Source organism: Lolium perenne, chromosome 2 (assembly GCF_019359855.2).
Source record: "Lolium perenne isolate Kyuss_39 chromosome 2, Kyuss_2.0, whole genome shotgun sequence".
Classification (NCBI taxonomy): domain Eukaryota; kingdom Viridiplantae; phylum Streptophyta; class Magnoliopsida; order Poales; family Poaceae; genus Lolium; species Lolium perenne.
In genome coordinates this window covers 329,581,189-329,596,561 of record NC_067245.2, presented here as the reverse complement: position 1 = coordinate 329,596,561, position 15,373 = coordinate 329,581,189, and the positions used below count along the sequence as shown (strand labels likewise).

Sequence of the window (15,373 nt, the reverse complement as noted above, 5' to 3'; positions counted from 1 at the left end):
CTTCCAACCTTTCTTTCACAAACCATGGCTAACCGAATCCTTCGGGTGCCTGCCAACAATCTCATACCATGAAGGAGTGCCTTTTTATTTTAGTTTTATTATGATGACACTCCTCCCCACCTTTGCTTTCTCAAGCCATGGCTAACCGAATCCTTCGGGTGCCGTCCAATCAATCACATACCATGGAGGAGTGTCTATTTTTATTAATTAATTTGGGACTGGGAATCCCATTGCCAGCTCTTTTTGCAAAATTATTGGATAAGCGGATGAAGCCACTAGTCCATTGGTGAAAGTTGCCCAACAAGATTGAAAGATAAACACCACATACTTCCTCATGAGCTATAAAACATTGACACAAATCAGAGGTAATAAATTTTGAATTGTTTAAAGGTAGCACTCAAGCAATTTACTTTGGAATGGCGGAGAAATACCATGTAGTAGGTAGGTATGGTGGACACAAATGGCATAGTGGTTGGCTCAAGTATTTTGGATGCATGAGAAGTATTCCCTCTCGATACAAGGTTTAGGCTAGCAAGGCTTATTTGAAACAAACACAAGGATGAACCGGTGCAGCAAAACTCACATAAAAGACATATTGAAAACATTATAAGACTCTACACCGTCTTCCTTGTTGTTCAAACTCAATACTAGAAATTATCTAGACCTTAGAGAAACCAAATATGCAAACCAAATTTTAGCATGCTCTATGTATTTCTTCATTAATGGGTGCAAAGCATATGATGCAAGAGCTTAAATATGAGCACAACAATTGCCAAGTATCACATTACCCAAGACATTAATAGCAATCACTACATGTATCATTTTCCAATTCCAACCATATAACAATTTAACGAAGGAGAAACTTCGCCATGAATACTATGAGTAGAAACCAAGGACATACTTGTCCATATGCTACAGCGGAGCGTGTCTCTCTCCCATAAAGTGAATGCTAGGATCCATTTTATTCAAACAAAACAAAAAACAAAAACAAACCGACGCTCCAAGCAAAGCACATAAGATGTGATGGAATAAAAATATAGTTTCAGGGGAGAAACCTGATAATGTTGTCGATGAAGAAGGGGATGCCTTGGGCATCCCCAAGCTTAGACGCTTGAGTCTTCTTAGAATATGCAGGGGTGAACCACCGGGGCATCCCCAAGCTTAGAGCTTTCACTCTCCTTGATCATGTTGCATCATACTCCTCTCTTGATCCTTAAAAACTTCCCCCACACCAAACTCAAAACAACTCATTAGAGGGTTAGTGCACAATAAAAATTAACATATTCAGAGGTGACACAATCATTCTTAACACTTCTGGACATTGCATAAAGCTACTGGACATTAACGGATCAAAGAAATTCATCCAACATAGCAAAAGAGGCAATGCGAAATAAAAGGCAGAATCTATCAAAACAGAACAGTTGGTATTGACGAATTTTAAAATGGCACCAGACTTGCTCAAATGAAAATGCCCAAATTGAATGAAAGTTGCGTACATATCTGAGGATCATGCACTTAAATTGGCTTAATTTTCTGAGCTACCTACAGAGAGGTGGACCCAGATTCGTGACAGCAAAGAAATCTGGAACTGCGCAGTAATCCAAATCTAGTACTTACTTTTCTATCAAAGACTTTACTTGGCACAACAAAACACTAAACTAAGATAAGGAGAGGTTGCTACAATAGTAAACAACTTCCAAGACACAAAATAAAAACAAAGTACTGTAGGTAAAAACATGGGTTGTCTCCCATAAGCGCTTTTCTTTAACGCCTTTCAGCTAGGCGCAGAAAGTGTGTATCAAGTATTATCAAAGGGTGGTGCATTCTCAGCGGGGTGCGGAGTTTTCTCAACCAGGCATAGTATATTAGATACATAAGTTTTAGCATCTCCCTTTTCATTAGTCTTAGGCGTGCTACTCTCATCAAACAGATTTTCAGGAACAAGCCAAGCATAATTATTTTCTAGTGCATCATTCATAGCTAGGAGCTTATATGGTATTGGTGCTTTGATCTCCCCACCATCATCAATATTATTAGTGTATCTTATTCTATCCATGTCCATCTTTTCAAGGAGACTAACAAAATTAGTATGCGAACCAAGCATATTAAATTTAGCAAAGACCTTTCTAGCTTCTCTTGCTAGACCACCAAATTCTCTAAGAAGGGTTTCTAAAACAAAATCTTTCTTTTCCCCTTCTTCCATATCACCAAGTGTGAGAAACATGTGTTGGATTATAGGATTAAGATTAACAAATTTAGTTTCCAACAGGCGAACTAAATGCGCGGCAGCAATTTCATAAGTAGGCGCAAGGTCTACCAAGTGTCTATCTTCAAAATTTTCAATGGTACTAACATGATTGAAGAATTCTTCTATATTATTTCTCCCAACTATAGACCCACGTCCTACCGGTATGTCTTTTGTGGTAAAATTAAAAGGAAACATGATGAATCAAGTAAAGTAAATGCAAGTAACTAATTTTTTTGTGTTTTTGATATAGCAAACAAGATAGCAAATAAAGTAAAACTAGCAACTAATTTTTTTGTATTTTGATTTAGTGCAGCAAACAAAGTAGTAAATAAAACTAAGCAAGACAAAAACAAAGTAAAGAGATTGAGAAGTGGAGACTCCCTTGCAGCGTGTCTTGATCTCCCGGCAACGGCGCCGAGAAAAGCTGCTTGATACGCGTTCAACACGCGTCCGTTGGGAACCCCAAGAGGAAGGTGTGATGCGTACAGCGGCAAGTTTCCCTCAGTATGAAACCAAGGTTATCGAACCAGTAGGAGCCAAGAAGCACGTTGAAGGTTGATGGCGGCGGGATGTAGTGCGGCGCAACACCAGGGATTCCGGCGCCAACGTGGAACCTGCACAACACAACCAAAGTACTTTGCCCCAACGAAACAGTGAGGTTGTCAATCTCACCGGCTTGCTGTAACAAAGGATTAACCGTATTGTGTGGAAGATGATTGTTTGCAGAAAACAGTAGAACAATATTGCAGTAGATTGTATTTCAGTAAAGAGAATTGGACCGGGGTCCACAGTTCACTAGAGGTGTCTCTCCCATAAGATAAACAGCATGTTGGGTGAACAAATTACAGTTGGGCAATTGACAAATAAAGAGGGCATGACCATGCACATACATATCATGATGAGTATAGTGAGATTTAATTGGGCATTACGACAAAGTACATAGACCGCCATCCAAGTGCATCTATGCGTAATATGTCCACCTTCCGGTTATCATCCGACCCGCCTCCTGTAGTAAGTTGCAAAGCAACGGAACAATTGCATTAAGTATGGTGCGTAATGTAATCAACAACTACATCCTTAGACATAGCATCAATGTTTTATCCCTAGTGGCAACAGCACAACACAACCTTAGAACTTTCACACTTTGTCCCGGTGTCAATGCGGGCATGAACCCACTATCGAGCATAAATACCCCCTCTTGGAGTTACAAGCATCTACTTGGCCAGAGCATCTACTAGTAACGGAGAGCATGCAAGATCATAAACAACACATAGATATAACTTTGATAATCAACATAACAAGTATTCTCTATTCATCGGATCCCAACAAACGCAACATATAGAATTACAGATAGATGATCTTGATCATGTTAGGCAGCTCACAAGATCCGACAATGATAGCACAATGGGGAGAAGACAACCATCTAGCTACTGCTATGGACCCATAGTCCAGGGGTAGACTACTCACACATCACTCCGGAGGCGACCATGGCGGCGTAGAGTCCTCCGGGAGATGATTCCCCTCTCCGGCAGGGTGCCGGAGGCGATCTCCTGGATCCCCCGAGATGGGATCGGCGGCGGCGGCGTCTCTGGAAGGTTTTCCGTATCGTGGCTCTCGGTACTGGGGGTTTCGCGACGGAGGCTATTTTAGGCGGGAAGGGCGGTCAAAGGGCGGCACGGGGGCCCCACACCACAGGGCCGCGCGGCCAAGGGGGGGCCGCGCCGCCCTAGGGTGTGGCCCCCTCGTGGCCCCTCTTCGTCTCCTCTTCGGACTTCTGGAAGCTTCGTGGCAAAATAGGACCCTGGGCGTTGATTTCGTCCAATTCCGAGAATATTTCGTTACTAGGATTTCTGAAACCAAAAACAGCAGAAAACAGCAACTGGCACTTCGGCATCTTGTTAATAGGTTAGTTCCAGAAAATGCACGAATATGACATAAAGTGTGCATAAAACATGTAGATAACATCAATAATGTGGCATGGAACATAAGAAATTATCGATACGTCGGAGACGTATCACCATGCTATGTGTGTCTACGGTGAATTATAGGGTGAGAACCTCCATGATGTCAGGAGGGAATGTTTGTTATACCATGTTCCTCCACGTGGAGGTGTGTTGGTAGTGTAACATCAGCCCAAGAAGTCCAACCATTAATTGAAGTTCGCATCCAACGACTAGGCTGCCTCCTTGAGATGTAAGAAGGAGAAAACCCTAGCCATAGCATAGTAGTTGATAGAAAGAGTGAGCCTAGAATGTGATTGATGTTGTGAGAGGGTGAGAGGACACCAGAACGTAGTGAGGAGAGAGAAAGAAGGAGATGTGATTCTTGTCTAGATTTCTGAGATTTGATCGCCATCTTCAAGCCGGTGTTTGGAGCTAAAAAATGTTTAGATCGGTTCCAAACATGGTGAGCTTGTTCCTTATTTTTAGTACATTGATGTGGTTAGATGGTTTGAGACTGGAACAGTGGAGTATCAGTTTTGAGAGCGGTTTTGTCAGACAGTTGCAGTTTTAGCACATAGTAGTTTTGGTAGCACAGTTTAAGCAGACAAATAGTATCCAGTTGAGCTGATTTTTTGTAAGTACGTTGGAATCACATATGTCTGCTTATCTATCAAGTTTCGTGTAGTTTGAGTCTATGGTTTTATAACAGTTTGTTGATTATCCAAGGGAATAAAAACTATTCTATCTCAGCTTTGATGTAATATTAACCATCGTGGTTATTGTTGTTGCCGCTTGGGAGTGCGTTGTAATCTCTAGAGGTTCTACAGAAGTTTCTCATAGTTGAAATAGGGTGGACCATTTTTTTCATATCTGTGATTTTTTACTTCTCGTACCCTTGTGTCACTTGTGAGTATGCTTAGATCTGTTACATATCTATCGGTTGAAGCTACTTTTTTTTTGAAACGAGGCAAAAAAGCTTTTGCCTTATATTAATATAGGAGGAGGAAACAAAGGTTTGGCTGACGCCAGCAACAAAAACAAAAGAAAGGGGAAAGAAGAAACCCCAAAACTAGAGAGAAAGAAAAAAGGGTCAGCTCGCGAGCTCCGCAAGGTTTTTTGCTCCGGCAAGAATCCAATCTCTTCCTTCTTCCCTGATCTTGTGCATGATGACCGAAGGCAAAGGGGATTTATTATTGAAAACTCGCTCATTTCTTTCCTTCCAAATCTCCCAGGCGATAAGCATGATGGCAGTCCGTAACCCTTTGGGAGAAGAGGAGGGAGTCTTGGCGATGGCGTGCCAGTAATCCAACACTTTCTGCCTGCCCGACCCAAGGCAGCGGAGAAGATCCGGACAAGAAAGCCATGAAGCCGCAGCAGCCCATATCCTTCTGGAGAAACGACATTCGAAAAGGATATGTCGCGCCGTCTCGGGGGTGCATCTACAAAGCTGACAGGAAGGTTGGTGCGGCCATCCCCGTTTGGCGAGACGGTCCGCTGTCCAAAGGCGGTTTTGAACGGCGAGCCAGGCGAAGAAGCGACATTTCGGTGGAGCCCAAGTTTTCCACACGAGATTGCCAAAGGAGCAGGGCAAAGCAGTTAGGAACTGGGTCTTGTAGGCGGAACTGGTTGAGTAGCAGCCATTTGGCGACATGGTCCAGATGATGGAGTCCGAAATGCCAGGGGATAGCTGGATGGTCGAGAGTAGATCCCAAAGGCGGACATATTGCTCCAAGTGCTCGACAGTAAAAGAGTCAACATTTATGTCAGCAACCCGATTCTGACCCTCTAGAGCATCCCGCACCGACCGATTCTTTCTTCGAGAGGCTATGAAAATCAAGGGGGCGATGGTCTTCAGAGGAGTACCATCCAACCAAGAGGAGGACCAAAAGGAAGCTTTAGAACCGTCGCCAATGGTGACCCGAGTAGCGGCGTTGAAAAGATCTCTGTCGGTGGCATCATTAGGGGTTTCAGATCCAACCCACGGTTTCTCCGGCGCCTTCCACTCATCCCACAACCATCGGAGTCTAAGCGCGCGAGAGAACTTCTCCATGTCTAGGACCCCGAGGCCACCCAGATCTCTTGGACGGCAGACTTTCTGCCAGTTGATCTTGCATTTCCCCCCGCTGACGACTTCCTTGCAGGCCCAAAGCATACCACGACTGATCTTGGCGAAGGCCTTTAGAATGCTCTTGTCCACTTTTAAGGCAGATAACAGGAAAATGGGCAGTGAGGAGAGAACCGACTTCACAAGAGCGGTGCAGCCAGCCCTATTTAGAAATTTGCCCTTCCAAGGGTTCAAACGTGCAACTGCCTTATCGATGAAGGGTTGGAGATCCGCCCGCCTTAGCCTCCCAAGCGACAGAGGCAGGCCCAGGTACTTGAGTGGAAACTGAACAGTAGTAGCAGGGAAGTTTGTCAGGACCGGCGCAAGGTCAATGTCGGAGCAACAGATTGGGGCTATGGAGCTTTTTGCCACATTTGTCACCAACCCGGACACCTCCCCGAAGTTCTGAAGGATATTGGCCAGGGCCGAGACATCGTGCTCGGAGGGGGTCAAGAAGATGGCTGCATCGTCTGCATATAAGGAGACTCGGGGACCGTGCAGGCCGCCAGGCATCCCATGAAGAAGACCGGAGTCCGTGGCCCTTTCCAGAATTTTTTGAAGGGGGTCGATGGAAATATCGAAAAGGAGGGGCGAGAGAAGATCCCCTTGTCGCAGGCCACGCCCGTGGAAAAAATCCTTTCCAGGGATCCCGTTGAGGAGGACCCGGGAGGAATCGGTTGAAGCTACATGGACGAGTCTGTGTATCGCCTCTTCCGACTGCAATATAATGAACCAGCGCGGCTGCACTTTTAAGCATTTCAGATTATTAAAATAACGAGGCCAGCTAGCTTAAAAAATGTAAAAACATAAAGAAGAAACATCAATCCGGCCGGTCACGAAGTCAAGATCTTCATGAGCGTAGCAAAGACAATGCGGCAACGCTCCAGGAACCAGCCTGCGAATGCCATGGAAAGCGCGAGGGATATGACCCTGGGGATCTCCTCCGCCGCCGGCTCGACCCAACCAGGCGAAATAGTACACCACCATTTGCGAACAAGCGGCAAAAATACGAATACAAATAGCAACGCAGAAACGACATGATTGAACCATTGACCAGAGCGGCCGCGAGCAGGAAAGGCTTTGGGAAGAAAATTGGCCAGCTCGGTCTCCTCCGGCATGACCTCATGGACCACTGTGAGCGCACCGAAGTGCTTCGTCCACTCGGCCAGGAGCGGCACGGTGGCGGGGTCGAAGGTCTTGACATCTTGCATCGCATCAGTGGCGTGCACCCAGGCGAGGAGGCTGCCGAGCACGACGTCCACATATCCGGCCGTGTTGCCGCCGAAAAAGGGGTTCGAGCACTCGCTCAGAGCTGCCTCTAGGGTCTGCACCGCGCCGCCCACCTGCTTCTTCCCCTCTGCTCGCTCCCCGACCGTCTTGCCCCATGACGCCTCGTGCATCGCCTTGATGAGCTGAAACAGTTGCACGGACAGGAGGATCATAAACTTTTTCGCGGTTGTATCGGCCGAATACCAGCAATGATAGTAGTAATGAAATCTTTCATTATCAGGAGAAAGATTTCAATACCGTGTCATCGATAAAGTCTGCCAAGTAGCGACCCGCAGCACGCTCAGAGGGGTCGTCGGGGAGGAGGGAAGGGCCGACGCCGGCGAAGGCCTCGTCGACGTACTGTACCATATTCAGCGACGTCCCGCGGACAGGCTCGCCGCCGTGGACCAGCACCGGCCGCGTGCTCTGGAGAAGCAGCTCGCTCCTGTTCTTTTTCAGGTCTTGCTCCTCCACATACTGGTAGCTCATGCCCTTGAGGCCGAGCGCGAGTCGCACGCGCAGGACGTGGGGGCTCGCCCACGGCCCCTGCAGCTTCAGGTCGGCTCCTCCCCCTCCGGCCATTCTTCCTGTTCGTCGGCGTCGATCAGCTCAAACTTTGCAGTACGTAAAGTTAGCTTCGTGTGTTGGGTTGTTCTTGCTTGCCCTTCTTGGTGTTTGGTTCACTGTCTGACTGGTTTGGGATGAAACGAGGGAGGTACATGTACTGGCTTTATCCGTGTTTAGAACTTTTTGACTCGGACAAGTATAAGCAAAGTTCGAATTCCACAAGAATTGATAGCCTCCCCAAGTGCTGCGAACGTTCCGGACGCCTCGGAGGAAGGAGATTTCGCGGGAGATACAACTAAGGCCTTGTTTGGTAGGAAGGTTTTTTAGTGTAAACCCGTGTAAAATACCAGCCCAGCCCGTTACTCGGAAAAACACCTCACAGCCCATTTGGCAGCCCGGTCTGTCGGCGTGTAAGCCCGCGAGTAAATCCAGATACTCGTCGGGTCGAATGGATTCTGAGACGCGAGGGGGTCTGCGCGTTTCTTACACTCGTGTGCGGCGGCGGAAGAGCGAGCTCCATCCCAGCCAAGACCACCGCTATGTGGTTAGTGTTACGTGGGTCAGACTGTACGCTATTAATTGATGATACACCCGGTGACAAACCTCTTCTACCAAACAGTGTGAGTTGGTGGTACGGGAGAGTATTTGGATGGGGGAGTGTATTGGGTGACACGGGTGTTTTCACCAAAAACAATGGGTATAATACACAGTTTTACACTAGAAAACATCCCTGCCAAACAAGGCCTAAGGAGAAATACTGCCAACTCTCTCCCTAAGTGGCTGCTTGATTTTTCTGGCTCTGAAAGCCACGAAAGTTGGCACTATCACTTTCTTGATTATCTGGAAGCTGCGCACTGATCCTAATCATGCGTAATCCATCCGACGACAGAGGTAACAATGAAGACAATTAGGTAGCTATTTTCGATTTCCATGACTGTTTCCTTGTAATTCCCTTGTCTCCTTTTGATGGCCAAAACCAGCCTTGGTTCGGTCGATGGCTCTTCCAAAGTACACATGCTTCTGCTGGTTCTGTTGGACACATTGGTGCCTGAAACTAGTCACTCCCTCTCTCTCCCAAATGCCTAAATCCACCTAACAAACTTAAAGGACGTTCCAAGAACATCTTGAGCTCTATACATCCAATATCTACAAGCTGGATATTACCCAAATGTTTAAGGACCACAAAAGAACATAACTAATATTACGTGAGTGGAATGAGCGGGTCTGGCGACCTCGCTGGCGACGCCGCGGGCGCCCCGACGCTCCCGTCGGCTGCTGCCCCCGCCGTCTCTGTTCCCACCACCACAAGCCCCCCAACCCCAACACCTCCCCAGCCCACCTCCACACCCACAAGCCGCCTCCCCTCCCTCTCAGGCGGCGGGCGGAAAGCTCCCTTTCGCGGCGGCGGCCGCGACGGCAAGGCGTTTGCAGCAGGCGCTCCAGGTCAGAGATTCCAGTCCCTCGTCCTCGACTCCTTCCTGTCCACCGTCTCATCCCCTCTACCATCCCTCCTCCTGCCACCTCCCAGTGCTCATGTCTGGATCACTCCGCCCTTCCGTTCGCCTTGCTTCTCACCGCGTTGCGTTGAGAATCTCCTCAACTTCTACCTCTGCTGCGCCCCGGAACGCCTCTCGGTGCTGCCTGCTGCTGAAAACGTCTTTGTTGTTAGGGTTGCGAGTCTGAATGTTGCGCGCTTCGTTGTAGCCTGTGGATCTTGGCAGATGAAAATCAAGCTTGTTTTTCACCTCTCCCTCGACGACGCCTGCTCGGCGGCGGCCGCGATTCAAACTCCTGAACCGCTGCCCGCATTAACTCGGCCTCCACCCACCCAAGCTACGAAACCTAGGAACCGTTGGCACAGCTGGAAAACTCCCCTGCCTCTTCAAGCCCTGGCATCCTGCCCATACCGTGCGTGATGGAGGCTTCTCCTGCTGTCACCTCGATTGTGCTTTCTTCTGTGCAGGCGTCTGTCGCGACTGAGGGAACTGCTCCGGGCAGTTATGACTCCTCCCCTCCCTCTGACGAGGAAAATCCACGCCTCGCTCGCGCTAGATCTCCTGCTTCTGGCGTTGGGCTCGAGGCGCTGACCGCTCCTCCCGCCTTCTCTCTCCATCCCGTCGCCACCAAACGGACGTACCTGGAGGCCCTCTTAACCCCTGCTCTGCAGCCCGCTCCCCGTTCTCCTCACACAACCCCGCCCAGGCTCTCCCTCTCCGGTTGCTTTCGGTGCCTATCGCCGGATCATCCTGTCCGCGAGTGTCGCGATCCCGTTCGCTGCCGGGAGTGCGGCTGCTCCGGCCACCGTGCGTGGAAGTGCACCATGCAGCGTAGCCGGCCCCGCTCCGCGCTGTCCTTGCCACAGGCCCGCGCCTCGCCGCGCCGCCCCACCTCGTGGCCAACCACCTTTGCTGCTCCACGCTCCCCACCACCCGCCGCCCGCCCCACCACGCCCTTCCCTGCGTCCCTCATCGCTCCCGCCGCCCGCCGCCGCGCTGGCCTTTCCCCTATTCCCATGCTCCCTCTGTCTCCGGAGCGTCGGGCGTCGTTCTTCGGAGGCGACCAGGGCGCCGGCCCCTCCTCGCGGGCTCCCAGGTCTCCGCCACCCCGTGACGTCCACCAGGTGGTTCCCGACGCCTCGCTCCCACACTCCTCGTCTTCTTCCGAGGGCATCACCGAGGAGTCTGGAGCTTCCGGGCGCCCCGCGATAACGGAGGTTTTCATGCCGCCGGGCGACATGCTGGCTGTGCGCCGCCTGGCCGTGGTCTACCTCGACCCTCCGGACGGCTTCTCCGCGCCCATGGGCGCTGTGGGGCTGGCCTTCTGCCAACACCTGCCTAGGCTCCAGATCGAGCTTGTCCCCTCTGGTATTGGTGCCATGTATGCCCGGTTTCGCTCCCCGGCGGAGCGCGACAGTGCTGTCGAGCACGGCTCCATCGTGCATGACGGCGTGTCCATCTCGCTGGCGCGCGAGGAAAACGCGGCCAGAGCATCGCCGGAGCAGTACATGTGCGCCTTCATCTGGGCTTCTCCCTTCCCGCCCGAGCACGTCAGTTTTGAGGGCGTGCGGGCCGCGTTTGCCAACTTTGGCAAGCTCCTGGAGGTCGATCTTCTCAATCTCTCCGGGGCCGACCTGTCCGCTGTTCGTGCGGTCGTGGCCCTGACGGACCCGAGCAAAGTCCCCCACGACCTCTGGCCCATGCAACCTGGCGTTCACACTGAAAGAACATCTCTCACATTATGTTTTGTGTGTTTGATGTCAATATATATGATACACTAATGTTTGTTTAAGTGGTACAGAGATTACATAGATATTTATTCATGTGTGTTGGATTTGATCGTCTGTCAAAAGGATTCAGAAAAAGTTGGCCAGGCCGGATAATCCGGGCCGGATATTGAATATCCGGCCCCCTGGTTTTGGCTAAGTCTTCGAGGAAATGCGGCTCTGTATGGGGGCCGGACATTTGCCCGGATAATGTCCCGGTATTGTACCAGGGCCGGATTATCCGGGCCGGATATTTTGGAAATATCCGGCCCCCCCGTTTTTGGCTAAGGACTGGAAGAAAAGCTTCTCTGGCTATGGGCCGGACATTTGGCCGGACAATGTCACACTTTTGCCCTGAAGACCGGATTATCCGGGGGGGCGGATTATCCGGTCCTTACTTAGGCCGGATTATCCGGCCCCCCGGAAACAGCAACGGCTCCTTTTTGAGAGGGGGTATAAATACCCCCCTTCTTCCTCCTTGGTTGCTTGCTCAATCATTGCACAAGAATTCTGCCAAGCCACCTCCATTAGAGCCACCTCAAGAAAGTCAAGATTTACAAGATCTCCTTCCTCCCCCAACCAAATCTCTTGATCTTTGGAGATTCGAAGGAGAAGACACCGATCTACATCCTCACCGAAGCGTTCTTCATTTCCCCCTCTCTTGTTTGAGGGATCTCATGCTAGTGTTCCTATTTGGTTCCCTAGTTGATTTGTGTTGATGTATTGTTGTTGATTGTTGTGTTGTAACAGATTTGGGAGCCTCCAATTAGGTTGTGGATGTGTGCCCCAAGAACCTTGTAAAGGCCCGGTTTCCGCCTCGAGGAAATCCCTTAGTGGAAATGGGCTAGGCCTTCGTGGCGTTGCTCACCGGAGATCTGAGTGAAGCCTTCGTGGCTGTTGGTTTGGCTTTCGTAGCAACCACACTCCTCCAAACGTAGACGTACCTTCTTGCAAAGGAAGGGAACTACGGGAATCATCTCCGTGTCATCGCGTGCTCCACTCTCGGTTACCTCTATCCTATTCTATCTCTATATCTTGCTTAGTTGTTATCCTTGTCATATAGGTAAATTCACGTAGTTGCATATCTAGAGAATTTACCTTTTGTGTCAAGCCTAAATTGAAAAAGAACTAAAAATTGGTTAGCACCTATTCACCCCCCCCTCTAGGTGCGGCATACGATCCTTTCAATTGGTATCAGAGCCTCGGCTCTTATTTCGGGCTTAACCGCCTAAGAGTATGCCGGACGAGGAGTCCTCGGAAGGGGCCGCCAAGATGGTCTCCGTGGAAGACTTCAATTCATTGAAGTCCTCCGTGGAAGCCCAAATGGAAAGCATGAAAAAGATGATTGCCGAGCTTTTGGCTCCGGCCCTTCCCAAGGCTCCTAGTGTAGAGGTAAAAGACACGGGTGTGTTAGATGAGGGAGAGGCTTCGGACTTACCCTCATCTACCAAACCCGTGGAAGGTGATAACTTAAACACTCTCAAATCCCCCATTGCATCTCCCAAGGGAACTAGTGAAAGTGAGAGCTACAATCAAGTACCTCCACCTTTCCAATCACCCGATATACCGGTTCCCCATCCCCATTTGAACATTCGGGGCGACCCACCTAAGTTTTCTAATGAAAATTTCGATACTTGGCGATTTGAGTTCCGCTCTCATGTTTGTAGTGCCTCCAATGAATTATGGAGAATCATCATGGAGGGCTTCAAGCCATACAACCCCGACAAGTTGACTAGAAGAGAAGCGGTTGATAGTCAACTCAACGTCACCGCCTTGTACATGATTCAAACTAGTGTGGGGACAAAGGAATTGCATCGTGTCCGGAACTACTCCACCGCCAAGGAAGCTTGGGATGGTTTGACCTCGAGTTGCATTGGAAGTGAGAGCACAAGGAGGAACAAGTATAATGCTCTCAAGAATAAAGCCGAAGGGTTCATGAGGCTACCGGATGAAGATCATGAAGACATGTATGGAAGACTTCTCACCGTTGCCGATGCCTTCCGGCTTGTTGGTGCCACCCACATCAATGATTCTTGGATCAAGGAGAAGTACATTGAATGCATGATGCCATTTGTACCCATTGATGTCAAGACTCTTGTGGGAAGGGAATGCTATTCCTCTCTCACCTCTCAACAAGTCGTGCACGAGTTGCAAGCTCTCAAGGTGCTTGAGGAAACCTCTCATGATTCTCGCAATCGTGCTATTGGGATGGCAAAAGGTTCCAACCTTGCCTTGGTGGTCAACTCCGTTGAAGAAGTGGTTCCTCAAGAATCTTATAGAGCATCTTGGAGTATGACCTATCCGAAAGATTTGCAATGCCACTACCATGATCACATGGCCTTCCATGCAAAATCCTTTTGGGTTGATCCCTCCAAGGCCAAGGAAGACAACATCAAGAGGAACAACGAAAATGGGTTCACTAGCTTTGGTCCAAAGACAAGATCATGCTACAATTGTGATGACAAGCGCCACTTCATTGCCGAATGCCCCTATGAGAATAGAGAGCTTCATAATGGGAGGCTCATTCCCAAGGACAAGAGCAAAGACTCAAAGGGCAAATATTCAAAGCCCCTCAACAAGAAGTTCTACAACAACAAGACCAAGAAGGGCAAGAGGCCCTCAAGAGTTGTGCTAGTAACAAGGGAAGAATATTCTACCGATGAAGTTAAAAGTTCTAGTGGTGATGAAGATGAAGAAAGCTCAAAGGAATTAGCCGCCATCGTCACCACCAACACACCCTCTTCATCTCTCTTTGAATCTCCCAATGAGAACCCTCAAATCAAGAATGCACATTGCTTCATGGCAAGGTCCTCCTTGGACACACCTATTGTGCTATCAACTCAAGAAGAGTATACCTCCGGAGATGATGATGTTGATGATGAAGAAGATGCAACCTCTAATGGATTGGTCGCTCTTGCCTCCCTCTCCACCAACGCTTCATCACCAAGTGAATCCCCCAATGAGGTCATTCATGTGGAGGAAGAAAGTTGCCTTATGGCTAAATCCTCCGAGGTATCATCCCCTAACCCCTCTATGCCTAACTTATCTAGTGATCTAGGGGTTGATGATGCTAGTCTAAAAGTGAAACAAGAAATGCTAGAGTTTGATGATTTCATTCTTAACCTACAAGGTAACACTAAGAAGCATGTTTCTAGCCTCATGGTTCGTATAGCTCAACAAAGTGATATGCTTGAGAAAAAGGGTCAAATAGAGAGAGAAGACTCTCTTGAAATCCATGCTCTTAAAAATGCTCTTGAGGAAAGTCAAGAAACTATAGCTTCTCTTGAGGAGAGGCTAGAAACTCTTGAAGAGCCTCAAGATAAAATTAACAAGCTCACTAAAGCTAGAGATCTTGCTAGGGCTAAGTCTAAAGTGCTTAAAAAGGAAAATGCCCAATTTGAGGTTGATCATGAGAAACTTGTGAAAGATCTAGATGAACTAGACAAAGCTCACAAAGCTTTGAAGAGTGAATACACTCTCTTATCCAAGTCTTATGAGCAACTTCAAATTAGGCTTGCCTCTTATGATGTGCCTAGCTCCTCTACTCCTTCATGTGATCATGCAAATGTTATTGAGGAAAATGCTAGGTTGAAAGATGAACTTGCTAGGACCTCCTCTCCCCAAAGTAAACTTTCCTTGGATGATCTTTTGAGTAAGCAAAGGTCAAGCAATGGGAAGGAGGGACTTGGTTTTAATTCCAAGGCTAAAAAGGCAAACAAGAAAAAGACCAAGCCCGCACATGAGAAAGCTAATGGTGAACCCCGAAAGGGCAACACCATTAATGATGATGGTGCGGGAATAGATAATCCTCACTATGTTCTCTTTAAAGATTATTATGGTGATGTTTATGCTAAGTATGTTGGTCCATATGATGGTTATGTTGCTTGGTCTATTTGGGTTCCAAAGACCCTTGTTGCTAACAAAAGAGGACCCATTGAAAAATGGGTACCTAAATCCAAGAATTGATCTCATGTAGGACT

General features: G+C 48.6%; 1 protein-coding gene across 1 annotated transcript; it reads right to left on the bottom strand.

The window, feature by feature from the left end:
- Positions 1–7,101: 7,101 nt before the first annotated feature.
- Positions 7,102–8,310, bottom strand: LOC127330882 (probable glutathione S-transferase GSTU6). The gene is made up of 2 exons (XM_051356950.2): positions 7,823–8,310; positions 7,102–7,707 (listed from the first exon to the last, which is right to left on the bottom strand). The coding sequence occupies exons 1-2, from the start codon at positions 8,144–8,146 to the stop codon at positions 7,129–7,131; spliced, it is 903 nt and encodes a 300-aa protein (XP_051212910.1). The 5' UTR covers positions 8,147–8,310; the 3' UTR covers positions 7,102–7,128.
- Positions 8,311–15,373: the final 7,063 nt, after the last annotated feature.

Bases quoted from the DNA above. Each gene is read 5' to 3' on its own strand.
- LOC127330882 (XM_051356950.2), bottom strand. From the start codon at position 8,146: ATGGCCGGAGGGGGAGGAGCCGACCTGAAGCTGCAGGGGCCGTGGGCG. The intron at 7,708-7,822 runs GTATTGAAATCT...CAACTGTTTCAG, and splicing joins CAGACTTTATCGATGACACG to CTCATCAAGGCGATGCACGA.